Source organism: Octopus sinensis, linkage group LG19, assembly GCF_006345805.1.
Source record: "Octopus sinensis linkage group LG19, ASM634580v1, whole genome shotgun sequence".
In the NCBI taxonomy this organism is placed as follows: Eukaryota; Metazoa; Mollusca; class Cephalopoda; order Octopoda; family Octopodidae; genus Octopus; species Octopus sinensis.
The window spans coordinates 50,140,167-50,155,763 of NC_043015.1; the positions used below are offsets into that span (position 1 = coordinate 50,140,167).

A 15,597-nucleotide genomic window follows, 5' to 3' on the forward strand; every position below is an offset into this window, starting at 1 on the left:
TTGCACTTACAATTGCAAAACTGTGGTTTCAATTCCCAGTCTGGCAATGCATTGTGCTTGAGCAAAACACTTCATTTCATGTTGCAGTGTTTTCATAATTCAACTGTAAATGAATAACCCTACAACGGGCTGGCATTCCATTCAGGAGAAATATTGACCTGTCCATCTAACCACTGGAGCGGCATTATTTAAGAATCTGGTCAACATACTGTCAGAGTGGTTTAAATGTATAAGATATATTAAGTTAAACATATAAATATAATACATAAACATTTATTCATATCTGGTTGCTTCTGGGAATATTTAATCAGACTGATTTCTTAACAGAGCTTATATTGATTAGAATTATATGTAATTAGTGAAAAAGATTAATTGCAAGCCACAGTAATTAAGTTTACCAGTCAGTACGGAGGATAACAAATTTTCTAATATCTAATCAAAAAAGGTAGCCAGAAAGGGTTGTTTTTTGTTTCTTTCTTTCTTCGTTTTTTTTTTGTTTCTTTTTATTGATTAGAACAAGTTATGCACCTAACTTGACCGTTTTTTTGCCTGTCCGAAGTATTTTCATAGGTTTGTCCTAAACATCCATGTTATTTTCAGACTTGGTTAACCCTTGTTTTATACGTTCTGAGTAACTTAAAGCTTTCTTTTCATAAGTCCCAAGTTTCTCGGGTGGTTGAAATAAAATATGATGCATGGGTGCCAAAGAAATGTCCTGTATATCATATGTGGTACATAGAATAGGTAAAAGGTTAATCAGGTAGACGGTTAATCACGTAAAAGGTTAATAGGTTAAAGTTAATGGGTCCTTACATATTGTTGTTGCTCTCGTTTAATTTTGTTATACTTCACTGTTTTTGTGACTGCACAGGCATAGCTGTGTGGTTAAGAAGTTGGTTGCCCAACGGCATGGTTATGGGTTCAGATCCACTGTGTGACACTAAATGTCTTCCACTATGGCCCAGAGCCAATCGAAGCTTTAGGAATGGATTTGCCTGATTGGAAACTACAAAAAGTTCACTACTCATGCCACACGCTCACACATGTGTGTGTCTATCCTTATCTTGGCATCGTACAATAGTTGTAAACGAGTGTCACTGTCATACAAGCAGTGTCCATCATGTTTCATGGAAACATGTCCAGCTACAGGGAAATATTACTTTGCTTAGAAACAGGGGAAGGTTGGTGACAGGAAGGGCATCCAGCTATAGAATATCTACCTCAACAATTTCTGTCTGATTCATGCAGGCATGAAAAAGAGAAGGATTAAAATAATGATGGTGATGATGATGATGATGGGCTAGTTATTGGTGTAGCAATGGCAGCTCTTTTTCTGGAATATTCTTCTCACTGTAGATTTACAATATTCTTGAAGGTTGATCATGATACAATCAAAGAGACTTGTTTAATGTTTCAATGGCTGGTTTAATTCAAGGTTATATATTTATACACCTCTCTCCACACACACACACACCACACACACACACACACACACACACACACACACAGAGGCACATATTGGGTGGTGCATAATTATTGCGGATTTTTTTTTCAACAAATTTTATTCAACAAAAACAATAACAGCATGTTGCAAAAACATCTTTAAATGATTATTCCGGAGCATATTCACCATCTACTTCAATTACTGTTTCCCATTTGCTTGGCAGATGGTCAGACCATCATTTAAAGATGTTTTTGTTAAATATTGTTATTATTTTTGTTGAATAAAATTTGTTGAAAAAAGCTGCAATAATAATGTACCAACCTAATATATATGCACACACACACACACACACACACACATCTGGTTAGAAAATTTAATAAATGAAATTGAGTTCTATGAAGAAATAAAATCACAATCTCAATCAATTTTTGAATTATGCAAGGTTTTTTTTAAAAAATTTAATTTCGGTTATTAAAAAAAATATATATATTTTCAAAACTGATTTGAATTATGAAAATCCTGCATTAACATCATCCCCAGTATCATTATATCTGATTTCCTTATAATTATGAACTTAATGAGTTTATAGTTTTATGTATTGTCATATGTTCTTGATTGTCTGTGAAGCTCAACTCTTGATCATGTCACTTCTTCCCAATGCCAATAAAAAATTTCTTTTAAATATTTGATTGAAATTTGTCATATCCGTTTGTAGCACATTGGTGAGAGATTCAGAAGGAAAATTACTATTTTTAAATCTCGCAAAGTGAGATATTCAGCAACAGTACTTTGTAGTAAAGATTGTTTACCAACATAACATGACAGTCCAGGTTTAGGATGAATATTACTGTAATTTAGCCCCAGGAGACATTGTCTCCAGCTGGCTATACGACACGATCTGTGTCCTTACATTTACGAAACAATTCCCTTGTTTCGAAAATGTAAGGACACAGATCATGTCGTATAGCCAGCTGGAGATGATGTCTCCGGGGGCTAAATTACAGCAACATTCGTCCTAGACTGGGACTACCATGTTTATGTTGGCAAACAATCTTTACTACAGATTCTGAAGGGTTCGTTAGTCTAAAGAGTGGTGTGTTAAGTTACTAGTAAGATCCAAATGAGTGATTCTGAAGGGTAGCTCATTAAAATACAAATGCATAATTCTGAAGGGTGGATCTATAGGCCCTGCCTACTAGATTTTTGTTGGTTTGCATCTTGTTGTTAGTGTTGTTTTACGTGTCCTGGGCAAAATTAACTCTTGCTAGCTCAGTGCTCCTAGCTGTAAATAAGTACCATGAAGATGCACAATTCATTGTTTTAAGTCATGAGTATAAATATATAAGCTGTGAGCAGTCTTTGGTTAGTTTGTGACATTAGGCTGATAATGTCCCATGGGATTACTTAGAGAGGGGAGATAAATAGCTGCACATCTTCCATTACATGATGAACCTCTGTGACATGTGGTTGATTGATATGCAAGAAACAGTAGGTAGTAGTCCCCTATAAAGTCACTGATGTGAGACTGCTGTTGGGTGAACATGAATCTGTAAATGGTATGTTGATCTTGTGAGGCAGATTAATTGCTTTCAGTAGTTAAGTTTCTAACAGTGACATCCAAATCTGGTTTAATCTTGGCCAGGGGTCTCCAAAGTGGTTGATATTGACCCCTGGGGGTTGATAAATGCCTGAAACTGCACATCTACTTAATTACTATTATTTATTTATTTTCTTGTACATGCTTGGGGGTCGATTAGGGGTCAAGAATGCCATGAAGGATCAATGGCCTAAAAAGTTTGGAGACCCCTGCTCTTGGCTATGATAATCCTCTTCTTGAGTAACTTTTACCTTTTATAACATTTATTCAGAAAATTTGATAAGCAAGCAAATGAGAAGGTCACTATATGGTTTGCACATCTTGCTAGGAATAGCAGCCAAATATACTTCAAATCCAACCCAACTGTCTGAAAATGAAAGGATGCATTAAATAATATCTGAGATATCCCTAAAAATGACAGAGTGGTCATGGTTGGAATACTTTCGGTCATAAGTTTGCCCAATCGGAGTTGATCTGGTATTAACATACAATTATCAGAAGAAATTTTGATGGGAAAATATTAAATCCATTGTACTTTACTGGATGTCTTCACACATGATTTAAACAAGGTGGGTGTTACAATGTCTTGTGACAACAATAGTAGCTGTTTTGAAGACTGAACAGTCTACATTAATGAGAGTATTATGCTGTTTAGTGTGTGCGAAATAAATTGTGTTATCTCATTTAATATTCCCATCTGATGTGCCTGTAGCAGTGATTTGAAACCTAGCCATTAGATACTTGATTAGACATCATGAGCAAACCACCATAAATTCATGTGGTCAGTCTATTATTTGACAAATTAGCATGAGGCTGTGATGGGTTATGGTTTTCTCAAACGGTCTAGAATTTACCTTCTGGTGCCCTACAAAAACCGCTTTTGGTGCTTTTTAAAATTGTAGTGTTGAATCCAGCTGGCTGACTCATGCCTCCACTCCTGCCATGAGCATTTGCACAGACAGCTCCAGGTTCTCAGAAAGACCATTCTGAACATTCATATGTCTCAGAAGTAACTTCTACAGATGTGGCATGGCTTCTCTCTCTCTCTCTCTCTCTCTCAGCTGGCAATTATTAACATTGTTCACCAAATATCATTATGTCCAGCAATGAATATTTTGGTTAAATGTTTGTGGGTTTGCTTCTTCAGTCATTATTCTTCAACCAGCAAAATAAAACCCCATTTCGCTCTATTCAAGCGACAGCTACCAACAACCTCAGCGACATTCCTTAACTTGGTAACATAAAACAAATAGGTTAAAATGAATATATCCTGTTTAACGTATTCCCAAGAGAATGTGAATTTCTCTTATGCTAATATTATTGTATTTACTTGTGTACGAGGCAAGAGATTTGATATAAAACTTTGGGGAGTGAACAAGAAATCATTGTCATCATCATAACATTCGATTTGTCATGGGAAATTTTGAAGCAGTTTCTTTTTTTTTTATGGTTGGATACTCTTCCTGTCACCAATCCATACCTGTTTCCAAGTCAGGTTATATTCCGCTTTGTCCTTTTGATCTGCAAACAACTTGGTGACCGGACATTCCTTGGCAGTCATATTGTAAACAAGCAACACCGTTTTTGTGTGGCAATGGTTCTTGTTTATATTTAGTATGCACATATCAAGATGGGAAACCTATGCTCTCTCAGATCCACATCCGTGCATGTGTGTGCATGCATGCATGTGTGTATTACAGGCTTCTTGTTTCTGTCTGCTAAATTTCACTCATAAGGGATTGGCGAACCTACTCTTGCAGTAGACAGCATCTATCTAACAGGAGCAAACTTCGAACCGCTTGGTTCCAAAGCTAATTTCTTAACCAAATAGCCGATCCTGTGTCTTATAAAATGGATAAAATATATTACCGATTTTTAGTTGCAAAGACTAGCCCTCAAGAAGTTGCTCAAATTGGTCCAATGTACTGTTTGTCCACCGGACAAATTCTTCTTTTGTATAAAACATGTTGTTAGTATTCCATCAGTAAATAACATTTATTTCAAACTTCATAACAAATTCTTTATTTCTTGTAAATATCTTTAATAGGAGTGGCTGTGTGGTAAGTAGCTTGCTTACCAACCACATGGTTCTGGGTTCAATCCCACTGTGTGGCACTTTGGGCAAGTGTCTTCTACTATAGCCTCGGGCCAACCAAAGCCTTCTGTGTGGATTTGGTAGACGGAAACTGAAAGAAGCCTGTCGTATATCTATATATATTTATATATATATATATATGTATATATGTATATGTATGTGTGTGTATATGTTTGTGTGCCTGTGTTTGTACCCCCAACATCGCTTGACAACCGATGCTGGTGTGTTTATGTCCCCCGTAACTTAGCGGTTCAGCAAAAAGAGACCAATAGAATAAGTACTAGGCTTACAAAGAATAAATCCTGGGGTCGATTTGCTCAACTAAAGGCGGTGCTCCAGCATGGCTGCAGTCAAATTACTGAAATAAGTAAAAGAGTAAAAACCAAACATTTTGTAAGATTTTAGGTCTGAGTATAAACCTTGCCAGAACATTTCGGCATTGGTACTGCTCTAACATTACCATTCTTGTTAAATAATTTTCATCTCTAATTAGTATATTTTTTAATGATAGATTTTTGTTTATTTTTTAAGTACCTTTCCTATTTTTACTATATTTTATTTTGTTTTCTTTGTCTTTTTTTATTCCAGCTTTGATCACCATCTTCTATGTAATATTCTATGGATTTCTTGCTGGTTTCTTTACTGCCACGATTGCTGTCTTTTATACTACAGTAGATGCTCAATTTCCAAAACTTCAAGGAAAATCTAGTCTTCTTAAGGGGAGTCCAGGTAAGCTGTATAAATTTATTTATTCAGATAAGCACAATAACCAAAATTTTCTGTTTTGTGTTCAAACTGGCCAGATCTGGCCTCTCAGACCAACCCTACAATATTATTCTAAAGATTAACAGTTACCTCATCAAAATCTCAAAGCTACAAAATAATACATGATTCATTCAAAACGATGTGAATAAATAAGCATTAATTTTAATAGAATAATGTGAATGCTAAAAGGTTTACGATCTTCAAATGTTGAGAAAAGAACGGGCAAGATGTTGACCTCAAAGTTTTGGTTACTACCACATTATAGATCAGTGCTTTTCAAACTTTTTGCTGGAGCGGAACCCCAAGGAAACATTCCACTGGCTCGAGGAACCCCTGTGCAATAATTTAATAGTCTTATGCACAAATATCTGCACAGGAGAATTAAAAATTACTGCCAATTTTAGCTGTTTTGTAACTTCTTGCGGAACCCCTGGACTGTACTGGTGGAACCCTGGTTGAAAACCACTGTTATTGATATACACACTCTGGGCTGACCAGGCACGAAACAATGCCAGCCATGTGTTGGTAAACTTCAAGGGAGGTCCTAATGAAGCTGTTACGGAAATGCGAAAATAGGAAGTTACCAAAGAAACTGAAAATCTTCCACTAAAAAAACAAATTGAAGTAGCATGTTGACTAAGCACCATAACTCTTGACTAAAAGAAAATAAACCCTTTATTTTCTTTTTTTTTGTTGCTTTTTTTTTCATATGAAGCATGAGATTAGAATTTTTAATCAGATGTATTTTCAAATATGGCTCATAATTGAACTAAATGAACTTTGTTTTTTTTGTGCACTTATATTGATAAATATCTATTTCCAAGCAAGAAAGAAGTAGAAAAAAAAACAGTAAGTAGCTTGCTAATCAACCACATGGTTCCGGGTTCAGTCCCACTGCGTGGCATCTTGGGCAAGTGTCTTCTGCTATAGCCCCGGGCCGACCAATGCCTTGTGAGTGGATTTGGTAGACAGAAACTGAAAGAAGCCTGTCGTATATATGTATATATATATATGTATGTGTTTGTGTGTCTGTGTTTGTCCCCCCTAGCATTGCTTGACAACTGATGCTGGTGTGTTTACGTCCCCGTCACTTAGCGGTTCGGCAAAAGAGACTGATAGAATAAGTACTGGGCTTACAAAGAATAAGTCCCGGGGTCGATTTGCTCGACTAAAGGCGGTGCTCCAGCATGGCCGCAGTCAAATGACTGAAACAAGTAAAAGAGTAAAGAGAGTAACAAGCAGTCTGAACTTGTTCTATAAAAATTATAATCAGCTTATTGGAAAACAGTTTTTCGAATTAACAGTATTGAACAGGGAAATCAATATGCCAATAGTGTAAGTGAGGCTTTACTTGTTCAATTTATTAATCTCATAAGGCTGTCAATATTTGATCTGTGAATTTGACACCAAAATCTTGGTTGGTGATCATGTATAAGTAAATAACAATGTGTATGTGTGTGCTTTTGACCTGTCAATAAATGTGAAAAATTACTGAAGCGTTGTACCAAGCTGGATCCAGAGGGCTGTAACATGGATTGCCAGCCAGTATAACGACAAATGAACCTCTAAGTTTTGCTGAAAAAGTTTACATATTTGGGAAGTACAATTTCTGATAGCAGCAGTTTGGATGTGGAGGAGGTGAACTGTAATTCCTTTTGGGAAATTCATTTATTGAATATGGAAAAAACATGACTCAAAAAATTTCAACAAAATGCTAAGTTTACCCAACAGCAGTACTAACCTCTCCATTGTATTACTCTGTGATCAACAAACTGTATTATTGGCGTATGAAATAGCTGATGAGCTGTTTGTTATACTAGCTATGATCTATATTGAACATTTCCTGGTGAGACTATCTCCAACCAGGATGCCCTGCAGTGCCTGTGGAAATATGGTTACTGTTGAGTCTTTATTCATAGAGTCACAGTTGTGTTGGCTGGGGACAAGATTTGTATGGAAGGCACTAATGATCCCCCAAGGCTGTGTTTTACAATGAACATATGGAAACTAATAAAGGTGTCTGAAACCTCCATTATCAGGACGTTGTCAAAGGACAGCTCAGTGTAGGAACTGACTTCATTGCCATTGTATGGGAGATGACAGTGACTGATAGAAAATCATAGTGGGGACTATAAAGAAAGCGGTAGATGTTACAAAGTCAGATCAGATGAAACAACAGGAAGAAAAGGAAAAAGAGGAAAGTTTAGAATGAGATTCACTGCACCAAGACTACTGACAGTATTCTGGAATATCTGGAGCCAAAACTGAGCCAGTACTTTTGGTCTACAATTCCACAGAAGAGGTCCATCTTAGACCAAAACACGTATATGCAATGTTGGAGTTTTGTCTTTTTGTTTTCTTCATTACTACCAAATAAACCACTAGCCCTTTACCATTTAAACAGGCCATATCTGGCTTCTCTTACCTACCCTGTAATGCCATTCTAAAAAAAAAAATTCTATTACGTTATTGAAATCTCAAAGCTACAAGATCATGCATGATCAATTCAAAACAATGGATAATTAAGCATTTCATTTGATAGAGGAGTCTGAATACTTAGGCATTAATTATGGTGATTCTATAATTGAATTTTCATTATTGTTGCTATCGTGGCTGCACGACGGCCACGTGCAGTCTTGATGAGGCTGGTTACAGCAAGCTGCCAAAGTCTATCCGCCTTTGTCATGCCTGCCCACCAGGCCATTGCCTTCGTCCACCAGAGTCAATCCTTGGGGGTTTGAGATAGCCCTCCTCCGCTTGCTCCGCCTTTGGGGTCTTAATGTTGGTGTTTGGTCGTGTTTAGTCTGGGACTTAATCGTCGACCTTGCTGCCCTAGGTGGCCCTACCAGGAGCCTAAGACTCCAGATGGTATCACTTTCGGAATCATTGGAACACACAAGCTCTTCCACTATGACATAATGAAGAATTTAGCAAACTAACATTCTCATTATTAATCTGGTGTTTGGAGCATAAAATAACATGAAATTTTGATATAAGATTTTAATTTAGATCATTTTAACCCTTTTGTTACCTCATTTCTTTTGAAATACACTGTCTTTATTTCAATTAAATTTTGAAATAACAAAGAATTTAGCTGACAAACTTTCTTATTATTTATTTGGAGTTTGGAGCATAAAAGAAATAAATTAGCTTAAACTTTTGATGAAAGATATTTTAGTTCACTTTAAACAAAATGCCTGCATCATAGAACCAGGAGAGGTGGTCTTGAATGGGTTGGTAGCCAAAGCATTTAGCATCAATCATATGTTACTCTTCTACAACCATTTCTCATTACCTGAGATTTTCTTTTTTTTTTTATGTAAAAATTGAAGAGACTCGTTTCCATTTGTGCTGATTGTATTTCTTTATTTTAAATTCATTTTCCTAACTGAGAATTAACGAAACAGTAATTAGCGTAGTAGTCTTTACCAATTCAGAGAAGATTTGGTTTAGGTTGTTTGAAGCAGGCTGATAAAAATAGTCCTATATGTTTAAAAGCTAGCTGAACAAGCTCAATGGTTACTAATAATACCAAAAGCCATTGTATTTGAAGCAAGTCCTTTGTCAGTCTCTATTGATGACACCTGCTGCTACTACTACTTCCTTATATTTATGTTGTTTTATTAGACCAATTTATATATCTTTGCTCAATTATTGATTTTTTTTTTTTTTTTGCTGCTGTGTGATTCTCAAAATGATTGCTGGCTATTTATATCTTGTTTTTTTTTTTTTTTTTTTTTTTTTTTTTTCATCTGATGGTTGGTCATTCAGTAATGGCCACAGAAATTTTTTCTGCAATACCTAACAGATTACCTCTAGACTGGTTTGATGGAACCTCATAGATAACACATGATACTTTACAGATTTAAGGATTACATTATTAATTATCAATTTTGTTAGTGTGAAGCAGACAATTATGTATTGATTACCAGCTAAAACTGTTTTTTTTTTTTAACATTTAAAATTTTATATTTTCAATTCCATTATTATGCAAAAATATTATTGTCATTGAACAAAATTATTTCAGCCCAGAAATTATTAAATTGCCAATTTAAATTTTAGAATGTATCTTCGTTATGAGATCCAGTTGTGGTCAGACTTTCAATATTTCCTTCTAGAAAATGTCTTTCTATTTATGAAGGTTTTAATCTGATTAAAAGGCTTAGTTAAATCCTTCTTTTATTAAGATGAATATTTTATTTGATAAACCAAGTTAATCTCATAAGATTATCTACTATCCAACCCAAGCCATAATCTCTCAAAATCTGTCTGCACCACTACCTCTTAATTCTGATTGTTTTATGATCAGGAAAAAAAAACTTTCAATATTATATTATTATTCTGCATGTTCTTGCGGTCTTGCTTGTTTCACCTGTGTGTTATACTTATGTCAAGGGAGGTTATAACTGAAAGGTAGAAATATATATATGCATATTATAGATGCAGGCATGGCTGTGTGGTAAAAAGCTTGCTTTCCAACCACATGGTTCTTGGTTCAGTCCTTGAGCAAGTGTCTTTTATTATAGCCTTGGGTCGACCAAAGCTTTGTGAGTGGATTTGGTTGGCAGAAACTGAAAGAATCCTGTTGTGTGTGTGTTTGTGTGTCTGTGTTCATTCCCCACACACACACACACACCGTTGCTTGACAACAAATGTAGGCGTGTTTAAGTCCCCATAACTTAGTGGTTCGGCAAAAAGAGACTGATAGAATAAGTACTAGGCTTACAAAGAAAAAGTTCTGGGTTCATTTTGTTCAACTGAAGGCGGTGCTCCAGCATGGCCACAGTTAAGTGACTGAAGCAAGTAAAAGAGTTTCTCTCTTTCTCTCTCTCTCTCTCTCTCTCTCTCTCTCTCCTCTCTCTCTCTCTATATATATATATATATATATATATATATATATATACACACACACACACACACACACACACACACACACACAGAAAGAAACAAATGAAATGGGAATAATTGAATCAGTGAACATATAGAAAGGGAAAACATGAGAGATAGAGAGAGAGGTGGTCTATATTATTAGAAAGAGAGAGAGAGGGAGGTGGTCTATATTATTAGAAAGGGAGAGAGAGAGAGAGATCTATATTAGAGAGAGTGAAGAGGAGGGAGAAGGTCTATTATTCTGCACTTGTGTGTTAAAATTGCAGGCACAATCAAAATGTTTAATATAATGAAACAAAATTAATCAAAACAGAAGCAGTGTATTCCAACAGAAATATTATCATCATCATTTAACGTCCACTTTTCCATGCTGGTTGGACAGTTTGACCGAGGACTGGTGAGCCAGAAGGCTGCATCAGGCTTAATCTGATCTGGCAAAGAGTTTCTACAGCTGGATGCCCTTCCAAATGCCGCCCACTCTGAGAGTGTAGTGGGTGCTTCTATGTACCACCGGCACAAGGACCAGTCAGGTGGTTCTGGCAACAACCATGCTCAAAAGGTGTTTTTTACGTGCTACCTGCACAGGAGCCTGTCTGGTGGCACTGGCAATAACCACGCTCGAATGCCGTTTTTCACATGCCACCAGCACATGTGTCGGTAAGGCGCTGCTGGCAACGAACACGCTTGAACAGTGCTTTTTACATGCCACCAGCACGGGAGCCAATCCGTGGCCCTGGCAATGATCAAGCTTGGATGTGCTTTTAATGTTCCACTGGCACAAGTGCCAATCAGGTGATACTGTCATCGGCCACGTCAGCGATTTTGATTTGATTTCACTTGCCTCAGCAGAAATATTAAAGCTGGTGGAAAATATCTAAGAAAGCATAAAAGAATCATTGCAGTTGTTTATGGAATTTAAGTGATCGTTACCATAAATTTTAATAGATCACTGTTCACCCACATTTTACTGTGTTTAACCTTTTAGCTTTAGCATTAGAACAGGCCATATCTGGCTTTATTTTCTACCTTTGTTTTTTTTGTATGTTCAAATTGGCCAGGTCTGGTCTCTCATCTCTCTCCTGCAGCATCATAGTAAAAACAAATAATCGCATCATCAAAATCTCAAAGCTACAAGATAACACATGATTAATTCGAAACAATGAATAAATAAGCATTACATTTGACTAAGTAATTTGAGTGCTAAATGGAGAATTTGACTAGCTTCAGATTGTACTGAAAGAGCTCAGAGATGCTGTCAATTGTTAGTGTTTTCAATAAACCTTATAATCTAGTGATTCTCAACATACCACCACAAAGACACACACACACATAATGGGCTTCTTTTAGTTTCTGTCTACCAAACCCTTTCGCAAGGCTTTGGTCAGCCTGAGGCTACAGTAGAAAACATTTGCCTTAGGTGCTATGTGGTGGGACTGAACTCAGAACAATGTGGTTGGGAAGCAAGCTTCTTACCCCACAGCCACTCCTACACCTATGTGCAATGACCTTTGTAAACAAAAGGCTTAATCAAACAGCATCATTCATGTCCAGTGGCCCATGTAACCATATCTGGTGTGTTTGTTGTTTGATAGACTAACAGATTGTTGAAGATGTGGAGGGACAATTTCGAGGCTCTTTAAGAGTTGAATTGGCTTTCAGTTTAACTTTCATCTTAAGCACCAAACCTGCCTTTTTTCACCACAGAGCTAACTGGGAGCTCAGCCAAAGAAGAAGCCTCTATGTGGTAGCTGAACATGCTAAAAACAACAGCTAAATCTCTCTCAAATCACACTCAACTGTCTTTAAATAGGAAAACAAAATAATGTAGTCCTAGAAATGCTGAACCATTGATGGGATGGCCATGGTTGGGACAGCTTTCATGATATATTGACTCAGAGGTGATAAGGAGCTAAACAATGATAACATAACTAGTACTTCAAAACGCTTAGCTGCATTTCCTTTATCTTCAAGTTCTGAGTTCAAATTCTGCTGAGGTTGACTTTGCCTTCCATCTTTTCCAGGTTGATAAACTGGGCATCAATATGATTGACTAGGCCCCTCCCCACAAATTCCAGGCCTTATGCCTAGAGAAGAAAGAATTATTAATAAAATGAGTTAAGGCTGTGAGCTGGCAGAATCTTTGCTGCACTAGGCAAACTGCTTAGCAGCACTTTGTCCATCTTGATATTTTGAGTTCAAATTCTGCCAAGGTTGACTTTGCCTTTCATTTTTTCAGGGTTGCTAAAATGAATACCAGTTGGACACTGGGGTCGATTTAGACTTATCCCCTTCCCCAAAGTTGCTGAAATCATTATTAATAAAATAAGTACTAGTTATGTTAATGTTGTTTAGCTTCTTACCACCTCTGAGTCAGTGTATCATGAAAGCTGTCCCAACCATGGCCATCCCATCTGTGGTTCATTATTTCTAGGACTACATTATTTTTTCCTATTTAAAGATAGTTGAGTGTGATTTGAGAGAGATTAAGCTGTTGTTTTTAGCATGTTCAGCTACCACAGCTTCTTCTTTGGCTGAGCTCCCAGTTAGCTCTGTAGTGAAAAAAGGCAGGTTTGGTGCTTAAGATGAAAGTTAATGGTAATAAAATAAACCTCCACTTTCTAACCTTTCATCATCCACCTTCTCAAATATTCTTCGTCTTACAAATTACCTGGTGACCCTACCAGTGAAGTGGTTGGCATTTGGAAGGGCATCTCGGTGTAAAACCCATGCCAAAACTGACATCAACTGTGCTGGCACCACATAAAAGGCATTCAGTCCACTCTGCGGGGTAGTTGGTGTCAGGAAGGGCATCAAGCCATAAAAACTATACCAAAATAGACGCAGAAGCCTTATGTAGTCTTCTACCCGGCCAGCTTCAGTCAAACCGTCCAACCCTTGCTGGCATGGAAGGCGGAAGTTAAATGATGATAATGACTACATCTCAAATTGATTCTCTGTTTTTATTTTCCATCTCTCATCTTCCCTTTCCATAGAAGTGTGTATGCTTAAAATGGTAAAAACTCATACCAATTTTCCTGAGGCATCAACCTAATACACTTTGTTTGTCTTTTTGGCTGTGTGGTAAGTAGCTTGCTTACCAACCACATGGTTCCAGGTTCAGTCCCACTGTGTGGCACCTTGGACAAGTGCCTTCTACTATAGCCTCGGACCGACCAAAGCCTTGTGAATAGATTTGGTAGATGGAAACTGAAAGAAGCCTGTCGTATATATGTATATATATGTGTTTGTCCCCCAACATCACTTGACAACCGATGGTGGTGTGTTTATGTCCCCGTAACTTAGCAGTTTAGCAAAAGAGACCGATAGAATAAGTACTAGGCTTACAAAGAATAAGTCCTAGGGTCGATTTGCTCAACTGAAGGCGGTGCTCCTGCATGGCCGCAGTCAAATGACTGAAACAAGTAAAAGAGTAAAAAAGAGTCCTCAACTTTTAAAAAAATTTTCATGTCATGTGTATATTCATACACACACACACACACACACACTACACTACACTCTTGTAGTGATTGGCATTAAGGAAGGGTATCTCACCATAGAAACAATGTCAGATCAGACTGGAACTTGGTGCAGTTCTCCAGTTTACCAGTTTCGGTCAAACTGTCTATCCCTTGCTAGCATGGAAACCAGGTGCTAAATGATGATGAAGATGATGGCAATGACAACACACACTTATACTGGCAGGATTGCCATAACTGGAAAGCCTTTTCCTCATGAGTTCATTGTGGTTAAACAACAACTATTATTTTACTTATTCTTAACTTCTATTGAAATATTTTGATTCTGTAACTCACAACTAACTTTGATTTTATTCAACAAAATATCAGAAATAAAGGTATAATTCTAATCACCAATGTTCGAATCTCTATTAAAAAATTTCTTTTTAAATTTTTTTCTCTTTTTACTTTTTAGGTTTGGGATATCGACCAAGACCTAACTATGAATCAACCCTCATCCGATTTACTAAAGGGGATGAAAGCATGAAACCATATGTTGAGAACATTAAGGATTTTCTTCAGCGTAAGTAGCCAAGTTCCAACAGAGACCCATATTTTTTCAGTGCCTATTTCTCATTTTTAGTTTGAGTAACATTACTACTGAGGCTTTGTTAATTGTGACCAACTTTAGTTGGCTAAGAAAAAGAAACTAGAAGAAATATGGTAACTTGTCCTAACATATATTGTCAAAGATATATTAGGTTGTCTGGAAAGTTCGTGCTGATTTTTAAAGGAAAGAAAAAGGTCAATAAATACTTGCCATTACATTTTTAATCAACCAAATATGAACCATTTTGTTGTACAATGCATTGTACAATGCATCTCCTTTAACTTGAAAATACCCTCTTCCCAGAATTGAGGTTTTCATGGCAAAGAATTCATCAAGGTATCTTTTTACATCATCCAAGCAATTGAAATTTTTACCATTAAGACTATTCTGCAGAGACCTGAATAAATGGAAATCTGACAGAGCAATATTTGGTGAATATGGAGGGTGGGGTAACACATCCCAGCCGAGCTGCAGCAATTTTTGTCTGGTACCCAAAGCATCAAGTGCTGAAAATGAACTTTCTTATCTTCCATTTTAAAGCGTTACAAAATTAACATAGATTATAGGAACATAAATCTTCTCCCATGAAAAGATAGCTTAAACTGTGCTCTAAATGGAACTGTAGTCAAATCCTATTTTATGGACTCAACTATGTTCGAAAATAAGTCAAAAGGTAAGCTACAATAAATCGGCATGAACTTTCCGGACAACCCAATAGTTTGGTAGATGTTATATTTGAAT

The 15,597-nt window shown here is 36.7% G+C and overlaps 1 protein-coding gene across 1 annotated transcript in view; it reads left to right on the forward strand.

Annotated features, from left to right (window-relative positions):
* LOC115222187 (sodium/potassium-transporting ATPase subunit beta-1) overlaps positions 1 to 15,597 on the forward strand; it is a 52,444-nt gene that overhangs the window by 20,868 nt on the left and 15,979 nt on the right. The window contains exons 2-3 of the mRNA XM_029792336.2: positions 5,725 to 5,865; positions 14,722 to 14,829. Coding sequence (XP_029648196.1) covers positions 5,725 to 5,865; positions 14,722 to 14,829 — 249 coding nt within the window. The remainder of the gene's footprint in view (positions 1 to 5,724; positions 5,866 to 14,721; positions 14,830 to 15,597) is intronic.